Source organism: Mus caroli, unplaced genomic scaffold, assembly GCF_978045245.1.
Source record: "Mus caroli unplaced genomic scaffold, Mus_caroli_1 scaffold_14, whole genome shotgun sequence".
In the NCBI taxonomy this organism is placed as follows: Eukaryota; Metazoa; Chordata; class Mammalia; order Rodentia; family Muridae; genus Mus; species Mus caroli.
In genome coordinates this window covers 101,778,979-101,798,591 of record NW_028227269.1, presented here as the reverse complement: position 1 = coordinate 101,798,591, position 19,613 = coordinate 101,778,979, and the positions used below count along the sequence as shown (strand labels likewise).

At 47.2% G+C, this 19,613-nt stretch overlaps 2 protein-coding genes across 2 annotated transcripts; both read left to right on the top strand.

Annotated features, from left to right (window-relative positions):
* The first annotated feature begins 222 nt into the window (after positions 1-222).
* On the top strand, positions 223-6,125 carry LOC110306582 (alpha-1-antiproteinase-like). The gene is made up of 5 exons (XM_085830108.1): positions 223-281; positions 892-1,535; positions 3,037-3,307; positions 4,614-4,761; positions 6,048-6,125. The coding sequence occupies exons 1-5, from the start codon at positions 223-225 to the stop codon at positions 6,123-6,125; spliced, it is 1,200 nt and encodes a 399-aa protein (XP_085686234.1).
* Positions 6,126-11,633: 5,508 nt separating this feature from the next.
* Positions 11,634-15,914, top strand: LOC110307503 (alpha-1-antitrypsin 1-6). The gene is made up of 4 exons (XM_021179746.1): positions 11,634-12,261; positions 13,644-13,917; positions 14,750-14,894; positions 15,732-15,914. Exons 1-4 carry the CDS (start codon positions 11,634-11,636, stop codon positions 15,912-15,914), a joined length of 1,230 nt encoding a protein of 409 aa, XP_021035405.1.
* The last annotated feature ends 3,699 nt before the right edge of the window (positions 15,915-19,613 follow it).

The following is a 19,613-nucleotide window of genomic DNA, read 5'->3' as shown; positions in this document are numbered from 1 at the left end:
AGAAGTTTATGCCATCAGATCAGGGGACCTGAGCACAAGATCCTCCCCTCTCTGGCCAGCAGCTTCTCTGCCCATGAAATCATGAAAGCCAATGGACACTACCCACCCTTCTAGAAAACAGCACACTCCTCCTCATCCTGGTCTGACCCCCTTGTTGGGTAACCTTTTGTGATTCCATTTTATCTACTATGCCTTCGTCCTTACTCCTAGTAAAATTGGGCCATGGCACTTGCAATTTACAATCACTGCAGATACATGGAGAGCTGTCAAAAGCAGAGGCGGTATGGGTCCAGAGAGCCCACTGTGGGATCTGGTTTTGCCACTGTGCCTGAGCATCGACTTTGGGATTGGGCTTTCACCTCGCTGGACTTTGACTCTCTCATCAGGAAATGGAAGGCCATAATTGCTTCCGCTGCAGGACTTCAACAAAAAAGCAGTGGGGGAGGGGTGTAGAGGGTAAGATGGCCACTGCCATGCTTGGTGGTCCTGGGTGATTCCTGGAGCCACATGGTAACATGGTAGGAGAGACCAAACTCCCACCCATTGTCCTTTGACCTTTATATACTGGTGAGCATTTATACACACACACAGACACACACACACAGACAGACAGACACACACACACACACACACACACACACGCACACACACATGCACACAGAGTAAATTTTTAAAAAGAAAACCAAAGAAACAAATTAAAGTAACTGAGCTCTGTGACAGTAGTGGTCTTCTCTGGTTCTTTCCATCATGAGGATGCAGAGCACTCTGAGCCCAGTTGGGTACACAGCTTTAGTAAACTAGTTGCTCTCACTTGCTGTCAATGGTTGGGTTGGCCAGTGAGAGTTACCTTGGTCCTGATTTAGGGCTTTTATACCCTTCTTTGTCTTACAGGACAATGTCACCCTATTTCTATCGCAACTTCTTCTTGTTAGCCAGTCTATGCTATGAGCTCCCTGGCTCCCAGACTAAAGGTTACCAAGAGACAGATGCCTTATACCATGACAACAAGGACCAGGAGCTCCCTCAATGTCGGAAAATTACACCCACCATCACCAACATCTCCTTGTTCTTGCTTGAGAAGGCAATCCGTTGGCCCAAACAAACCAACATTGTGTTCTCCCCAGTGAACATCATGGCTGCCTTTGATATGCTCTCCCTGGGAGCTCAGGGCAGCACTCACCATCAAATCCTGAAGGGGCTGAGGCTCAGTCTCATAGACATGACAGAAAGGGAGGTACACAAGTGCTTCCAATATTTCCTCCATACACTCTTCCAGCCAAATCAGCAGCTCCAGCTGACCATGGGCAGCAGCCTGTTCATTGATAAACCTCTGAAGGTGGCAAACAAGTTCAAAAATGTGGTAACAGAGTCATACCACTCGGAAGCCATTCCCATAGACTTCAGGGACACTCGAGCAGCCATGACACAGGTCAATAAACACGTGGAGGAGCAAAGCTATGGTCATATAGTACAGGTGATCAAGGAACTGCCGATAGACACAGTTCTGGCCTTGGTGAACTACATCTACTTTGAAGGTAAGGTAGGGCTTGCACTGGGAGGGCCACCATGGAGGTCAGAACCCTGGGGTTCAAGCTCTTATTCTCAACTAGAAAAGAATTTATAGATGGGCAAGAAACTGAGCATGTAAGAGTTCATTTAGAAGAAGAAGTACTTGTCAAAGCAGACAGGTTGGGGAGAAGTCTGGTGGGCTCATAAATGATAATCACCTTGGGACAGTTGGGGTGCTGCTCATTATAGGATCAGAAATGATGATGAGTATGGTGTGTGTGTCATGGAGATCATTTGACTAGCCCCATCATTTGATGATGATTAAGTCACACAATGACCTATGACAATGCCTTGGTAGCATGGCTATCACTAACTTTAAGTGAGAAGTGGTGGCATTTTACATATATTTACTTACTCTTGTGAGTACGTGTATATCTACACATGCCACAGAACACGTATGGAGGTCACACCAGATACAACCCATGGTTGTCAATTCCTTCCTTTTAATGTGGTTCTTACCTACCATCTAGGCTCCAGGGATCAAATTCACTTCATCAGGCATGGAGGCCCCTGTTACTCAACTACGCAATAACCATGGTATCCAAAAGAGAAAAACAAACAAAAAATCATTTTACTATTTGAGATATGACCATCTCACCTTCATAGTGAAAGCTAACCATTGCTCTCTGGTCATGGAAGAGCTAATAGTTACCCAGAGCAAGTAATTCCTGAACCACCACCACCACCCCCACCCCCCGCCCCGCTCCCGAAGGCTGATATCCTGTCTAAGAATATTTAAGTTAATATTTAAGCCCCTTTGGTAGGGGCTGGGAATCAAGGCTAAAATGTCTTCCCTCCACCATGGCATCCTTGTCGCTGGGCAGAGTCCTGCACAACTCTGCTGTGACAAAGATGGGTCTTGTCTCTAGCTCCATCATCTGCTCCTTTCCAATGAGCTCAGTCCTTGAGGCTCTGCCATCTCTGATGGTCTCAGTGGTGACACTGTGCACAGCTGAGGAGGCTCTGGCATCTGCACTTATGAACTGTCCCTGAATACATACTGAACGATTATCTGAAGGGGGCAGGATCTTTCAGCAGTGAAGTTTGACTCAGGAGCTTCCAGTGTTCACTGAGAATCTCCAGGCAGGGGCAGAGTTGTACCTCGGTGATGGAGAAGTGGCCTGACTACATGGGAGGTCCTTAGTTCAGTTTCTACCACAAACAAGTCCTAAGGAAACTATCAAATATGCCTAATATCCAAAAGAGAAAAAGCAGGGAGGGAGGAAGGAAGTTGCAAATTTTCCAATAATTAGTCCAACAAACATATTCTATATCCTCTACAGCTTCAGGTGATCATCAAAAAGTCTGTTGGGCGGACTTTTGTGGTCACACTCAGTGCATCATTGATACTTGATGCAGCTGAGGCTAAGAGAGTAGCATCTCAAAAGAGGCCAGGGGAACACTTGATCTGACATTTAGCTAAATTTTGATCCTACCACTTGCTGATTGTCTCTTCCCTCTCCCCAGGAATCCAGAACGTTGAAGTTGATGCTGATCATGTTCTGAAAGCTAAGTTCTACCTGGATTCAGGCAAGGTGGATGTTGTGACCATGGTCAACCGCTTGGGCAAATTTTACCTGCACAAGGATGAGAGTCTGTCCAGCTGGGTGCTGGTACAGCACTTTGTAGGGAATGCCATGGCCATCTTTATTCTGCCAGACCTTGGGAAGATGCAGCAGCTGGTACAGAACCTGAGCCATGAGTACCTCAATCGCCTTCATAGGCATATTAACCCAAGGTGATTCTCCAGTATGTGGACCTATTCAGAACTGTCCTATCCTCTGTCATCAGTTCACCCCTCAGGACTGGCCACCAGCCCAGCTGTGGCAGATGGAACCCCCATCCCTGGTGACAGCTACTACTCAAGACCTAGAATCTCTTGAAAACAGTGCTAGCCAAGTTGTATACCCCAGCAATGCTCACTGGGAACTCTGTGGTCCTGGTGTTTGAAATTGCTTTCACATCATACACACTGAGCCTTCCAAATGTATCCTGCTGGGCTTTGTGAACAAAGATGGGTTTTGAGATAAAGACCCCAATTGGTACAATTTCCAGGACAGAGTGTGCACCAGAGATGTCAGTCTGAGAATTTCCAGAGAAGACAGTTGTCCTGGGGCAGCAAAGAATGACCACCAGCACACTGAAGGAGGATAATGCAAGGGAAATCTAAAGGGGACACGGGAGGAATTTCTATGTTTCTAGGACACATGCAGTCCATTGGTTAAGAAACCCTAAGACAGGAATGGGCATTGGTAAAGTTATTGTTGCTGGGCAAGCTTTCTGTCCCAAGTACTAATCTGAATCACTGTAGTCTTGAACGTTATACAGATTGCTAAAAAAGAAATTGATATTTGCCCCAGAGTATGAGGTGCTTGGGCCTTGGACTCTCCTTGAAAAGACACTCAGAGAATAAGTTCATCTGGGTGGGATGTCTCTCATTGTGGACACTGGCAGAGCTTGGCTAAAGAGGCATAGAGAAGGAAAGTTTAAGGGTGGACCTTGGGGCACATTTGCAGGAGGCTCTGTTCTCTTGTCACTCTTGAGTGTGGTTCCAAGAGCCAAAAAGTCAGAGTGTGCTCTCTGTCAGTGCCCCCAGGCCCTGCTATCCCTTTCATTAGCCTGAGGCAAGCGTAGGCAGAGGCGCTGCTCTGTTGAGTACAGCCCTAAGACCCTGGACTCCCAGCAGAGAACAGAGGACAAGATGGAGCTGAGATTAGAACTAGTCACAGAGCTAAAGAACATTTTGTTCCCCGGCCTCCTTCAGGGTCACTCCACTCTTCTTGTCTGAGTAGATGCCACTCCATTGCATCAGCTCCTGCTAACTCTCAGGAGCGTTCCTAGCTACCAAGAGGGAGGTGAGGCAGGGTTCCATGTGAGCATCTTGATTCTGTCAGGAGAATTTCTCAGAGGAGATGGAACTTGAGGAGCTACTGCTATGGTCAGAGACAACAAGCAGTAAATGAGAAAGAAAACACTTTCCCAACATGGTGGATCCCAGAAGAACAGGAAAGGCTATGAGGCTTTGTTTTTCTTCCCTATGACAGGTTTGCCAACTTATTTTTCCCCAAATTTACCATCTCTGCCACCTATGACCTGATAACAGTCATGAGGCAGCTAGGCATCACCCAGATCTTCAGCAGCGAGGCTGACCTCTCAAAAGTCACAATGGATGGTCCTGTGAAACTGTCCAAGGTAAGGCCACCTAACCAATGAGTAGTTCCAGGTGTCTGGAGAGTAGAAGGGAATGCAGAGGGCACAACTTGGGCATGAGACTGAGGGTGGAGAAGACATGTGAGCAAGGCCCAGGTCTCAGGAGGTAGCTAGACAGGGTGAGGTCAAAGGTCAGAGCTGGGAAATGACTTCCCTGGCAGACCATCCCATGGTTTTTTCTGAGGTGTTTCCTTGGCAATCTTTGCCCAAGGCCTCCTACTGCTTTAGTGTTGGTTTCTCATACTTATTGGGGGAGTCTTAGGCTCAGTGACTTCAGAGAATGTTCTAGAATCTTCCACAAAGTGACAACTGAACCACAAAGTCCAATTTATGGGTCAGTTAACCAAGGAAGCCAACAGTTCCTGGAAAATCAGTAAACTCAAAATAAGGGCGGTTGAACATGAGCTGTAGATTTGGTGAGTTTGTGCACTCTGAGGGACACTTTCAGAGTCTTTGACTCAAGAAGCTAAATACTATGCACTTGAAAAGGGACACAGAGAACATAGGGTACAGAGAGGTCCTTCCCCTCTGAGGTTTCAGGCAGCATCAAGGAGTATGAGATATAGGGGTCAGAAAGGGAGAAAATAAAAAAGAAGGCCGAGTCAGGGAGGTTCTGAGTGATTATGGAGAGAGGCAGTGATGGATAAGGTAAGACTGTCCAGGAGGAAGATGGCCCAGGGTGGCCCTCCTTGAATCTTGCTTCAGCCTCAAGTGGGGATGTCATAGTTTCTGACATGCTTCTGCCTCTCTTTCCTCTCCTCTTTTCTCTTCGCTTCTCCTTCTCCTTCTCCTTCTCCTTCTCTTTCTCCTTCTCCTTCTCCTTCTCCTTCTCCTCCTCCTCTTCCTCCTTTTCTTCTTCTTCTTCTTCTTCTTCTTCTTCTTCTTCTTCTTCTTCTTCTTCTTCTTCTTCTTCTTCTTCTTCTTCTTCTTCTTCTTCTTTCTCTCTCTCTCTCTCTCTCTCTCTCTCTCTCTCTCTCTCTCTCTCTCTCTCTGTCTGTCTCTCTCTCTCCCCCCCCTGTCTCTCTCTTTCTAGGCTGTGCATAAAGCTGTGCTGGGAATTGAAACTAGAGCTGGAGAAGACCAAGAAGTTCCAAAGTTTTACAATGTTTTATGGCCTACAGTCCTCACTGTGGCTTTCAACAGGTCCTTCCTACTCGTCATCAAAGATGAAACCCTCAACCTTCCTTTGTTCATTGGCATCGTAAGGTATCCCACACCACACTCACACAATTACACTTGAGCATCAGTCTCTCTATTTTCTCTCCCAGATTCTCATCCTAGATGACTTCAAGCTCAGGTATTATACGAATTTTTCCAGGGAGGCTAATTCTCTTCACCCCAGATAAAGAAGGCAATGACAAACCAAAATAAAATAATAAAATAGTTTGGGTTTCTTTTCTTCTTATCCAAGTCCTGCTTGGTGAGCAAATGAGTGAATACATACATTGAGGTTCTTCACAAGAATATGTGAGTGTGTGAATATTTACAAGAGCAGCTTAGGGAAACTGAACTTCCGAGCAGCCTCACACAGCAGCCGGGATGAGACATCCAGAAAGCAGTGTGACTGCAGTTCCTCACACAACTTATAGGCAGCTACACAAGTGAAGAGATGCCCATCTGGGCAGTTATGCCTTGCTTACATCGTCTCAGGAAGGGGCCTGGCAAATCTTGTTTCTTGAGCTTCTGAGGTTCCTCTGCCTCCATGAGAAAATGTTTCCATCTGGAAAAAGAAGCTACACAACACCCAGGCCCTTCCTTGGCTTCCTCTTCTACTATCCCTGAGGCTTAGACGGTAGGGTCATTTTCTTGCACGTAGAGCTGAGCGTTAGGCCAGTAGGCCACAGCAGCTGGATTAGCATTAACAATTTGACTGTTGGAAACTCAGTGTGGTAATCACCATCCACTGCAAAAAGATGCTTTCCTGACCTAGGCTACCAGTAACAGTAATCCATGGGAATCAACATATATGTTCAGAAGGTAAGCTGACAGACACATCGCATACATTTAACAAATGTATGTGTCTATTGACCTCCTGAGCCACAGGTTTCTGTTGGGACCAGATAAGGGTTCCCTCCTGGAGAGCATAGTTGGCTCCACCCACCAGCCATATTATTATTCCACCATATCTTAGTTACTGTTCTATTGCTGTGATGAGACACCATGACCAAGGCAATTTATTAAAGAAAGCATTCAATTGGGGACTTGCTTACAGTTTCAGGGGTTGGTCCAAGATCATCATGACTGGGAGCATGGCAGCAGGCAGGCAGGCATGGGCAGGAGAAGGAGCTGAGAATTACACATAATCCACAAACAGGAGGCAGAGTGAGACTAGGCCTGACACAGGCTTTTTGAAATCTCACAACCCACCCCACAATGACACAGTTCCTTATACTGCTCTTTTACTGTTTCTCGGATGCTTCTCAAACATTGCACAGTACTCCAAGGTTAGCAGTATATATAGACACTTTTTACAGAGGATGAAAAGAACCCCTGAATCCCTGAAGGTTCACTGTCATCCTCCACAAGCCAGTGGCAATCGGTCTTGGGATTTGACAGCTAAGGATCTGAAAAAAAAAGTCGTAAAAGCTAGGCTAAAGATATGACCCAGCAACAACCAAAGAACATACACAGTCTGGACCTAGGCCTCCCTGCACATATGTAGCAGATGTGCAGCTCAGTCTTCATGTGGGTCCCAAACAACCGGAGCAGGGGCTGTCCCTAAAGCTGTTGGCTCTACATGGGATATGTTCTTCTAGCTGGGCTGACTTGTCTGGCCTCAGTGGGAGAGGATGCACCTAACCTCTCAGAGACCTGATGTGGCCAGATGGTGGGGGATACCCAGGGAGGTCCCCACACACTTAGAGGAGAAAGGGAGAGGAGATGGGGGAAGGATTGTGGGAAGGGTGACCAGGAGTGGGGCATTGAATAGATTTAAGTTAAAAAAAAAAAAGATATGTCTCAGCTGGTAGTGTTTGCCTAACTCTGGGTGCAACTGCCTGGACTGGGCACACTGATGCCCATCCACAGCCACAGCACTTGGGTGATGACTACAGGAAGATGAGGAGTTCCAAGTCACCTTCAGACTACACAGAAAACTCTAGATCCAAGGCCAGCTTGGGACATATGACACCCTATCAACACACACATAAGCATACCTAATAAGATTCAATAGAACATGAAAATACTGCCTGTCTTAGTCATTCTATTGGAAGAGCAATGTTCGGTACAAATGCACAGATGGGAAACATCGCCTCCCCCAGATCTCCTTAGTCCACAGGCTAAGATATGGTTCTCAACGAGCCAACTAGCCCCTCGTCCCTCGGGCACTGCCATGAGACACCTCACATTTTCTTGGGTTCCAGTCCCTAACGATTATGAAAGAGAATGCAGCAGCAGGAGAGCTTGAACCATAGACACGGGATGTTGTAAAAATAGAACTCTGAGTTCCTAACATCATCACACAAAAATCCATACCAACTTAAAATAGGAGCTTGTTTCTGCTTTCTTAGTCTAAAAGGAGACACAGTAATAAACAGGGAGTTTACTATGTGGAAGATGATTTATGATTCCTGAATGTGTGGATGGATGCTGCTTCTTGCCCCTTCCGCCAGCCTCGCAGGCCCAATTCACCTCTGGTTCTTCGGGCTTTACTGGACTCCTAACATAATCGGCATTCAGATGTTATTTAAATACGGATAATTTTGAAATTATTTGATACTGCTATTTTATGCTGCTTCACTTTATTGATAGCTCTGAAACTGGGTTATTGCACACCACTTTCGGACAACATTCAAGACAGGTCAGAAACAAACGTACAGTGACCACATACTAGCAAAGACATAAATAGTTAGACATATATTTTAAATTAGCTTTCCTTAATCTGAATAGACCTTTGTAACCTTGAAACTTCATCATCATGTAAAGAATATTTTAGAATATTTTAAGCCAGGTTTGAATCACACACACACACAGGATGTTATTAAAAAAATAACTTTGAATTTCTAACACCATCACACAAAAATCCATACCAACTTAAACTATGAGATTGTTTTGCTTTTTAGTCTAAAGGGGATACAATAATAAACAGAGTTCATTGGGACTAAGGCATTTTATAATTATTGCTATGGACCCAGTGACTGACTTTCTCCAACCAGGAAGCTCCTCACTTCCCCCAAAATGGTGTCATATGAATCCATCCACAGATCAGGCCATAGATGAAGTCAAAGCCCTCATGATCTAATCAGCTCTAGAAAAACCCTCAGACACACCACTAGCTGTCTGTGCCCTGCCAATTCCCTAGGGCTTTCAAAGCCCAATCAAGCTGACCATCAGAACCAACCAACACACCCCATGCTCCAGCAATGTTGTGTCTCCTTTATTCCAGAAGGAATGAGAGGTATGTTCACACTCCTGTTTAGGACAGCATGGTGCACACAAGTTGAAATAAACCCCTAAGCAAGCATCCAAAGGAATATTGTCCATTTGTTTTCAAAGGCCGAGAACTGTGTCTTCACGGAGTGAGTGTGGAGTATGCCACATGTTTACCAGATGACGGCCTCTGCAGCCTCAAGTCCCTCACAGGCCTGCCAGACACAGTATAGCAAAGGTTAGAGAGGCAGGAACTGTTGCTTGCATGTATGCTTTACATCTGGGTCTGGGTCTGTGGCCCTGTGTGTGTATTTTAACGTGTGCATCTGGAAGGGTATTGTGTGGGTTACAGGGATCATATGTACATATGAGGATGAAGGGATTTTATCCTCTCTGTCCTAAAGGGAAAGCCAATTCTCCTTGGAGTGGATACCAACACTTCTCCCTCTGCTACACCGAAGACCACTAGACCTCGTCTGAAGCTCCGGCTATTATCCCAGTCTGTCCTAGACAACTAGGCTTGAATGCAATGCAGCACAGGTTCTAGTATGTGCGCACAAGGCTTCCCAGGTTGGGAGTGGGACTGACTTCAGGCAGGTAATGATTATTGAAAATACCAAGGCTTGGCATATGTATGAACTCATGACCTCCTTTCAGCAACTCCCAGAGGTAGGCAGCAATAGCCACAGGGCTCCCTCTGTCTCCCTTCAAAAATGTTGGCACTGGACAGTTCTGCTTCACTAAGTCAGTTCAGAGAAAGATAACCAGGTGCTTAGGTCACAGCAACACATGGCACACCATCTTCTAGCCAGGATTATAAGCTGCCCAAAGCTCTCCTCCAGCGTGAAATGTCATCACACACATAGGGACGGAACGTGCCCCACACTCTGCTATGCCTATAAGTCCCCAGGGTGACAGCTTCAGGGGAAGTCAGTGCTGCATGACCAGCCCACAAGCTTCTCACTGCCTCCACGGACGCTACTCAGTAAGTCCTTAACCAGCCTCTTTCTAAGCCCATGGGGTGGGCACTGCCAACCTTACTACCTGTCTCCATACATCCTCCACACAGAAGAAGGAGAGGCAGAGATTCAACTCCTGAGGGCAAATGCAGAGGAGAACAAAGACTTTTTTCTTGGATCATGGGAGCAAACAGAATACCCACTACTGAACACTGGGTCAGGATGACCTGGTGGTTTTCCCTCCTTGAGGAGGTCCTGGGCTGGCTCTGGGTCTCTTACCTTTGTGTGTACACCTCTACCTGGGGCAGAGGGCACTAAGGAGACACCTCAGGTAGTCCTATCCATCATTCACACACCCATATATGTTCAGCTTGGACATCCTTCCCAGTCCCATGCCCCTCTACCCAAAGTCACAGACCTCAACATCTGCTTGTGAATTCAAAGACCTACACAACTCTCTTAAAGGAGAAAAATGGGCGGCTTCTTCTCCTTCTCCTTCTCCTTCTCCTTCTCCTTCTCCTTCTCCTTCTCCTTCTCCTTCTCCTTCTCCTTCTCCTTCTCCTTCTCCTTCTCCTTCTCCTTCTCCTTCTCCTTCTCCTCCTCCTCCTCCTCCTCCTCCTCCTCCTCCTCCTCCTCCTCCTCCTCCTTCTTCTTCTTCTTTGTAAAAAAAAAAAAGAAAGAAAGAAAAAGCTGCTACCCTTAAAGGTGTGTTTCCCAAGATTTTCTATGGACAGCCCAGGACCCTAGGCCTCTTCTGCCTGCCCTGGGGCCATCTGCCCTTGATCACCTGAGAAGAACTTCTGATCTACAAGGGAAGATATGCTCATTAATTCTTCACTGAGCTGTCGCCCTTCCAACTCCTCTGCCCTCTTTGTCATTTAGGCTCCTGCTCTGATTCTGGCCTCACAGTACTCCGGCTGGTCCTAAAGGCTGAAGCTTGGCAAACCTACAAACTTCCCCCAAGATCATATCCAGGTACCAGTAGCCATATCTGTATTTATGTAACTAATTCCATTATGTTTCTGCTTGTAAAATGAAGCACAAAAAATTGATCTTTATTACAGGTCACATGGGTTCTGGTGACATGGCTTTTTGTTAAATGGGGCAGTTTCTCTTGCATTGAATTATTGTTGATGGGAGTGGAGTAGGACCCAGACAGCCTGCTATGTATGGGACCTGGCTCTGCCAAAATTCCTGCTCATGGACCTTGAGCATATTCTTTAACCCTTCTGCCCTATTATGTTCTCATCAAGAAGTGGAGAACTGTGTAGCTCCACAGCTGGGACTGGGACAGGAAGGCAAAGTACTTTTATATATCTCAGGGAAGCACAGAGCAGGAAGACATGACCTGCCCTGAGAGGTATCACTGGGTCTTTCAATAATGAAGCTATAGAAAGTGCCTGGCCCAGGTTGGGCACACAGCACAGAAATAGGAAACTGTGGTTGCATTTACACATGCCAGTCATTGGTTAGTGGAACTTGTCATGGCTCTGACTCTGGGCTGCGCTCCTCCCTCTGTCCTGCAGGATGACAACACCCTTTTCCTCCCATGGACTCCTCCTGCTAGTAGGCTTGTGCTGTCTGCTTCTCATAACCAAGACTAAACATGAAAAACTCTATGAAGACCCAAGCATTGATCCCTTCCAGTGCCGGAAGGTGGCTCTCACCATCTGCAATGTCTCCATCACCTTGTTCAAAAAGACGGCCCAACTGTCGGGAAATGGAAATATTTTATTCTCCCCGATTAGAGTCATTGCTGCCATTTCAATGCTGTCCCTGGGATCCAATGGCAACTTAAGCAAACACATCCTGGAGACCCTAAGGTTTAACAAAACAGGCTTGCCTGAAGCAGAGATCCACAAGTGTTTCTGGTATCTGCTCCATTCCATTCACCAGCCTGAAGTGCCATCATCACTACAAACTGGTAGCAGCGTGTTCATCCACCAGGACCTGACATCAGTAGACAAATTTGTGAAAGGAGTCAAGGACCTATACCATTCTGACATGATCTCCATCAACTTTACAGACAGCAGTCAGGCCAAGACACAGATCAACAATTACGTGATGGAGAAAAGCCAGAAGGAAATAGTGAACATTGTCAAGAATCTGGAGAGTGACACGTTCCTGGCTGTGGTTAACTACATTATCTGGAATGGTAAGGGTGTGTCACTTGGCTGAGCTGGCTCCAGGGGATTTATCCAAATAGATGTTCACATTCCAATGTTCTGTCTCCTTGGAATCCTAAAATGTAGGAAGGTAGGATGCATGCATGTATCTTCTTCAGTCTTTCACCATTAAACAGCACAACAATTTCCAGCAGTCATTAAGTTTGGAGGATGTATTAAAGTAACCCCTAGGCTGGGCTTGACGGACCATTCTATATACAAATACTCTTTTGAAATCTGTGTGAGTGAAACAAGAGACTATGTAGTATTTTCTAAAAACAAATGATAGATCAGTATACATAGGGCAGTTTCCATAGTATACGAAACAGTAAGCACTATAGAGAGGGTCAGCTTTGGAGTCTAAAAACATTGGCTTCAAATGTGGCCTCTGTCATTCATTTTCTGTCTACACTGGACAAGCCATTTTATCTGTCCATGGTATGACTGTCCATTTCACAAAGGTAGCCCATGGCCCTGAGGTAATGAAAGAATCTGTGAGGTTGCACAGTGCATGGAACTTGGTGGAGCACATACACTTGATCAACTAAACTTGACCCCAAGCATGAACAGGTCCTGCTTGGAACTGGTAAGGTCAGGAGCAGCTGTTCCCCCAAGGTGTCTACAGCCTGGGTAAGAATTCAAGGCTAAGGGCTGTACCTCTTCACCAGAGCTCCCTTCTCCTGGGCAAAGTCCTGCCAGGCACAGCACTCAGACCACAGATTCATTCCCTTCCCATGATCCCTTAATTTTCCAATGAGAACATGGGGTAAGGGTCTCTGAGGAGGTCTACTGATTTTGATGACCTCAATGATAGGCTCCCAAGGCACCTACCTACTCTGATGACCAAAATGGTCATCATCTTATACAGTATCAGGGAGGCTACTGAGGCATATGCACTGTATCTGTGGGCTCAGGAAAGGGCTCAACGTGCCATAAAGTTTTGCCTTGAATATAGACTAAACCATCGTCAACAAAGGACAAGGATCCTCCAAAAGCAAGGAGTACACCTGTGACTTAGGGACCTCTGGTCATTTGCATTTTTATCACTTAGCATATCCAGAGGAACCATTTAATAAACATAATAGTTTTTATTTAACATTTAAATAAAATAAAAATATTTAATATTAAAATAAAATATTAAACCTTTGCCCAAGGTGCTTTACCCTTTGGAATCTACCAGAATATACCCAGATTCTACACACATCCCAAGTTCAAGTGACTCTCACAAAGCTCTTGTGCCATGTTATATCCATTCCTATTCTATTTTTAGCTCATGATACTGGGGCTCCAAGAGGAGGCTCCGGGCTCCTTTCTTCTGACATACACAGACCTAGGCCCACCCCTGTCTGACAGCCTTCTTCATCCTCTCCAGCCAGACTTGACAGCAACTTTGGCTGCCTGTCCGTCAAAGTGAAGGACTACCACTTAGGATATGGCATGACAATCAAGGTACCGATGATCCATAACGTGGCCAAGCATTACTTGTTCCGGGTCGAGGATCTGTCTAGCACGGTGCTGATGCTTACTCTGCTCACAGGCAACTTCGCAACCTACTTCATCGTACCCGATCCAGGGAAGATGCAGAAGGTGGAACAGAGCCTAACCTACCCACACTTCCGCCGGATGAGACGACAATTATTGACAAGGTGACCCCCAGTCCCAGGAACTACCCAGAGGCATCCAACCTCTTGTTCATTAAATAACAAAAGCCCTAGAAGACTGGCCAGAAGCTGGGGCCACAGCCACTTTGAGCTTCCAAGCAGACTCTGTGTTCATTTCAGTAATGCAGGCCAGGTTCACCGACAAAAGCAGTGCTCAATATAAAGAGGTAAACATGTGATCCATTGGAGGGATCACACCCCAGATGGACATACTCCATTCCAGGGATGCAGAGGCCAGCACAGGGGCCACAGTTGTAGTGTATATTATGGCTGAGCTGAGAAGATGAAGATGACTCTCAGGCCCTGGCCACATTAAAGGTTAAAGGTCAAAGTAGACAGTCCAAGAGGGTGTTTTGGTGACAGGGGAGGAAGCTATATGGAAAACCTCAGGAAAGAGAGCCCGGGGCATGACTATAAGAGACTCAATTTATCTGATGCTCTTGCATGGGTTTATTGGGTCCCTAGAGCCATGCTCCAAAAATCAGTGCTTCTGGTGCTCTGTAAACAAGCAGGGCCTTGCTACCTGTTGCAGGACACAGGCTACATAAAACACAGGGATACTCAGGCCTGAACTATAGACCCTCACCAGTGAGCAGTTGTACTCGGCTGCTCTGACTCCCACTCTCTCGAGAGTCAGGTCTTGGGGGAATGTCTGGCTGAGTAAGAGGGGTGGCCAAACACTGCAGGAACATGATTGCATGTGAGCACCCTGAGTCTGCCTGAAGGGCTTCTCTGAGGAGATGGCATTTTAGGGACAACTAGGACAAAGGTATTGGTTCTTCCAGACTAAAGAAAAGTTTCCTTTTCTACACACCAGGTTGGTTGATTTAGAGATACCAGAACTCTCATTGTCTGAGACCCATGACTTGGAATCAATGATGAGTCTACTAGGAATCAACTATGTTTTCAACAGTGGCACCAATAGCTCTGACGTGAATGACACACTTCAGAAGTCCTTCAAGGTAAGGTCACCTCACAGTGACAGTCTTGTGTCTGTTGGAGTCAAGTAGGGTAGAGGTGCAGCTCAGATGTGAGGCTAAGGGTAGCTAGCGGGAAGGCATAGCTGAGCTCCTCCAGAGGGACCTTTGGAATTTATCTGGAGGATGGGGTCAGAGGTCAAGACTACAACAGGGAGATTCTTGTGCTTCAGGTAATAAAAGTAGCTCTCCTGACTGGCCTTCCTGAACCTCAGTCTTACAGTTGCCCAGGCCAATTGAGACCTTGGGGTTCAATTTGCCTATATTTGTACAGAGAGGATTGGGCTCACTGACCTAGGACATTATCCTAGAATTTTTTTTCACCTGTGGAATTTAGAGCAACTCAAGAGATCGAAGTATTATTGAGTTTTCCAAACATACCACTGGTTCGGACAATTAAAGGTAGATCAGGATGAGCACCCTTGGTGTCTGGACATTCGAGGTCATCTTCAGAAACCCTATCCCCAAAGAGTTCACAGCTACACACTGGAAAGGGGACCCTTGTGCCAAGGATGTGACATACAAATGCCCCCCCTCCCAACATACACACTGTAACGCTGTGAAATGTATCTAAGACTATGAGAGATTGAGTCAGGAAAGGAGCATGAAAGGGAATCGGCCAAAGCAGGCAAAGAATAGGGGGGGGGGGTGTGGGAAGGGCTTTGGGTCACCACCATGGATCAGGCTGAGGGCTGGGCAATACCATAATGGATGGACACAAGCCATTGGAGGGTCTTCCTTTGTAAGTTCCACATGTGATCTTACCCTAGGCCAGAGCAGGTGTTGCCTGCTTCTGATACTCTCCTGCTTTTCTTCCTACAGGTGGTAAGTAAGGCCGTGCTGACCATCGATGAAAAGGGGTCAACGCCTAGTACAAACTCATGCTTTAAAAAGTTCGGATCGACTGATATGGACCGGATTCAGCTCAACAGACCTTTCCTGATCTTCATCCAGGATCACGCAAATGATGTCCCCCTCTTTTTAGGCAGAGTGGTAAATCCCTAAAACTAACTGCTCTTGGGAATCAGCCTCTCTCCTGAAAGCCATGTCCCCTTCTGGGTAACATTAAACATGGGGCCGTTTCACCCATGCCTGAGTGCAAGTAGCAAATCCCTCTCCTTGTAGTGTCTGTGTCTTCCTCTGTCCCCTGAGGTATGTGGGGTCTCCAGGTCACAGTGCATCGCAGTGTCTCCTGCATCTGTGTTGAGGAGATCCTCATGATGTCCCAGTTCCAGCACTGAAGGTCATGTCCCCTTCTGGCTGTACTGTGTAATCTCACTGGGTCTGGCCTCTCCATCTCACCATAATTTTCCTGAGAATGGCTAGAGGAAATAGTTGGTAGAACTCTCCCTCCACAGGACTGGAGCAGGACCCCAGCCTGTCGCTGTCGTTCCTTCCCTGCTAGAAGGGACTCACAAATCCTCCAGTGAACAGAGAGGTCTCTGGGTGATTCCCCTCGGGCTTCTCCTGCCATTCAGGCCATTGGGCACAAAGCCACTTTGTCCTCGCTGACCGTGAAGCCATGCTGTATGAGTGGCTCTGAAAAGCCATAAGGATAGGTACCTACATGAGAAGGACACCTTTCCTTTCCCTAAGGTCCCCCTGAGATCTTCCAGAAGTCATATGCAGCTGCCCCTACCCCATCTCCAGGCCTTCAACATAGTATTCCAGGGATAAATATAAATCTAGTGCCTCATAGTAGATCTCAGGATTCATCATTGTCATTGGGGCCAGGCAGTCTACCCCATCCTCCTCAACCCTTGTTATGCCCAGGTCTTGGGAACCCCATAAGAACTCTAGTAATTGCTAGTCCAATGTAATATAACTGAAGAGCCTTTATTTGAGTCATACAAGGATCGAAAACCTTTCCCACTGCGCAGGTTAGGAATGTGATGCTTGCTGTTCCAGTTCAGAGGCTTGGAGTTTTTATACGTGCATATGCATAAGCAGGGATCCTTGGGCTTTGGGGTTACATGACAGGGGAGGTGACCAGAGGAAGTCATCCTTTCGAACCTGATATCATTTGTTCAGACAGTGCAGAATTGTGCAGCTGGGAGGGGGCTCTTCTGACCTGGGAAGCAACTTTATGGTGCTATCAGGAACTAGTGTGTTTTTACAAACTGGCCAAGGCTGTCTGGGGACACTTAATGGCCCTTCTCTCATGGCCCAAGGGCGGGGCACTTATTTCAAGGATGTTTGATCCTTATTTCTCTCAAGGACAGGAGCCGTCTGCACGGGAGAAATGTTAGTTATCAAGGAGAGTGCCAGCCTCGGTGACACAGAAGCTGGGATATGTTGCCTTTGTCTGTACCCAAAGCCAGCATCTGCTGCTCCCCTGGTGGTGGGACAGGGAGGGGAGTGTTGGAAGGGTCATTATGGGGAAGAGAGCACTACCAGGAGAAGGGGGATTGCAATATTGTGGAGCCAGGCTGGGCACTCTCTGTTTGCCCTTTCTGAAAGGCTGGAGGCATCTATGCTGGGAGAGGGGGGAGGGAAGGGGAGTGGTGGGAGAGTGCAGAGGCAGGTTTCCTGCATCTCTTCACCCTCAGCCTTGCTAACTGCCTGCAGCAGCCAGAATCCCCTTCCCAGGAAATACACCTACTGCCCAGAACACTTGTGTACTGTGGGAGTGCTGCCTGCTTCATCTGCAGATCCCCCCATACCCCACCCCAATCCTAAATCCCTGAATAAATGTGGACAGAAAGCACTGGCTTGAATCATAAGATTGTCACATTGTAGATAAAAAAGAATGTCATAGTTGTGTGATTTCCAAGGACTCAGTAATCAACACACACCAAGTATTTCTTTAAAAGCCACACTTCTCCTTATACCAATGACCTAGTCCCTCCGACCTTCCCCAGCTCCACCAAAGTTGAGACCATCCTAATGGCTGCACTGACTTTGGACTAAAGGGTGTCAGGACCTGGGTTCTAGTTGAGACTGATATATACCAGGTGTGTGACCTCTGTGAAATCATCACACTCAGGGCCTCTGTATTCTTCTTGGGGATGATAAGACTGGGAGTCACACACACACACACACACACACACACACACACACACACACACACACAAAGAGGTCCTGGAGAGCATTCTTTCCCTGAATGTCCATAGTAGCACTTCACAGATCTGATGAGAAACGAGGCACCGTTCTCTTTGTGAGTGAACCGAAGCCAAGTAAGCCAAATTGAGCTGTCACTTGCCAGTGGTTAAGGGGTTGCTCACCCGGACACAAGGAGAAGCTAGTGGTTAGGGTTCTATGGTGGGCTAAAGTTTGGCCCTTGTCCAAACTTTATGTCATTCTGGTCATTGTTTCAAAATGTCTCATCCTGGAGCACTCTGGCCTTGAAGAGCTTAGAACACCATGCTTCCCTGATCCTCGCAGCTGTCACCCACCCAGCTGTCTCGCAGAGGACACCATGGCCAGGAATAAATCATTGTCCCCGACATTCGACATCCAACAGGAGTACAGAGCAAGGTCACTGGGTGGCAGCCGGCATTATTTGAACAGCTTGTTCTTCTGTGCCAGAACTAGGGCTCTGGGGAGAAAGTCGGTGTGTTCCCTGTTGTGTTTGTGTGACCTCCAATGAAAGAGGTCTCCACGTTGGGGTGTATATGCACATGAGTTCCTACAGGCATATCTGTATGTGCTGTGTGTGTATGTGTGTGCATGCTTGCACATGTGCAAGTGTTTCTGTCATTGTCAGTCTTTGTGCATACGTATATCTGTCTTCAGAGAACATGGTCTGTCCATGGGGTGTGATACCTGGTGCAGATGGATAATGCACGATGAACGGCCTTTACTCTCTCCACCCTTGAGGCAAAAGTCCCCTTCCCTGGCCTGGACACCACCAGTATTTTTCTCAGGCACACCAAGGACCCCTTCTGTAGCATTAGACACTTGAGCTATCTCTTCTCTGTTTCCAAACACACAGACTACAGGACACCTGTGCCAGGTCCTTGTGTGAGACCTCCCAGGGCAGGGGTGGAAGCACACGCAGTGACTGTAGACCCTGAGTTCTTTCTGAGGACACCATGGCTCAGGCGCAGTCATAGGCTCCTGATGTTCATGAACTTCTTGCCCCGGTCTCAGCTGTTCCTTGAGGTGGACTCAGGTAGCCCCAGAACTCTCGCCCTTCCCTGATTCCAAAACCTCTAGCTGCTTCTACTGCACCAAACCCAGAGAACAGCCAGGCCTTAGGCCACAGCAGCACATGGCCAGGCTCACAAGCTGCCTTAGGGTCTCCTCCACCAACAGTCCCCTGGGCACATAGGCACTGGATGCTCCTTTCCCCACTCAATCTGTCATTCCCCAGAGCTACAGCACAAGGGACAGTTGGTGCTGCACATCCCACCCACATGTCTTCTGCTGGCCTTGGGAATCCTGATTAGTATGTCTTTCACCAGCCTCCTCCTGAACCCACGGGGGAGGAAGGTAGTTACCAGCCACCCACCTAGTTCAGCACACTCTGTATAAGAGGGACTCCAAGGCACCCAGCTTCAGTAGTGACAGAGCCAGAGAAGGAACATAACCTTCGTCTGAGCACTCAGCACATAGTGGGCCTACAGGTGAGTGCTGGACATGCTGACCTAGTGACCTGCTCCAACTTACAGCACCCTCCCAGCTCTAGCTGACCCTGAGCCTCCTGCCCCATGGTCTCTGCGGGCAGAGGGTCTGGAGCACACAGGGTACCCACTTCTCTTG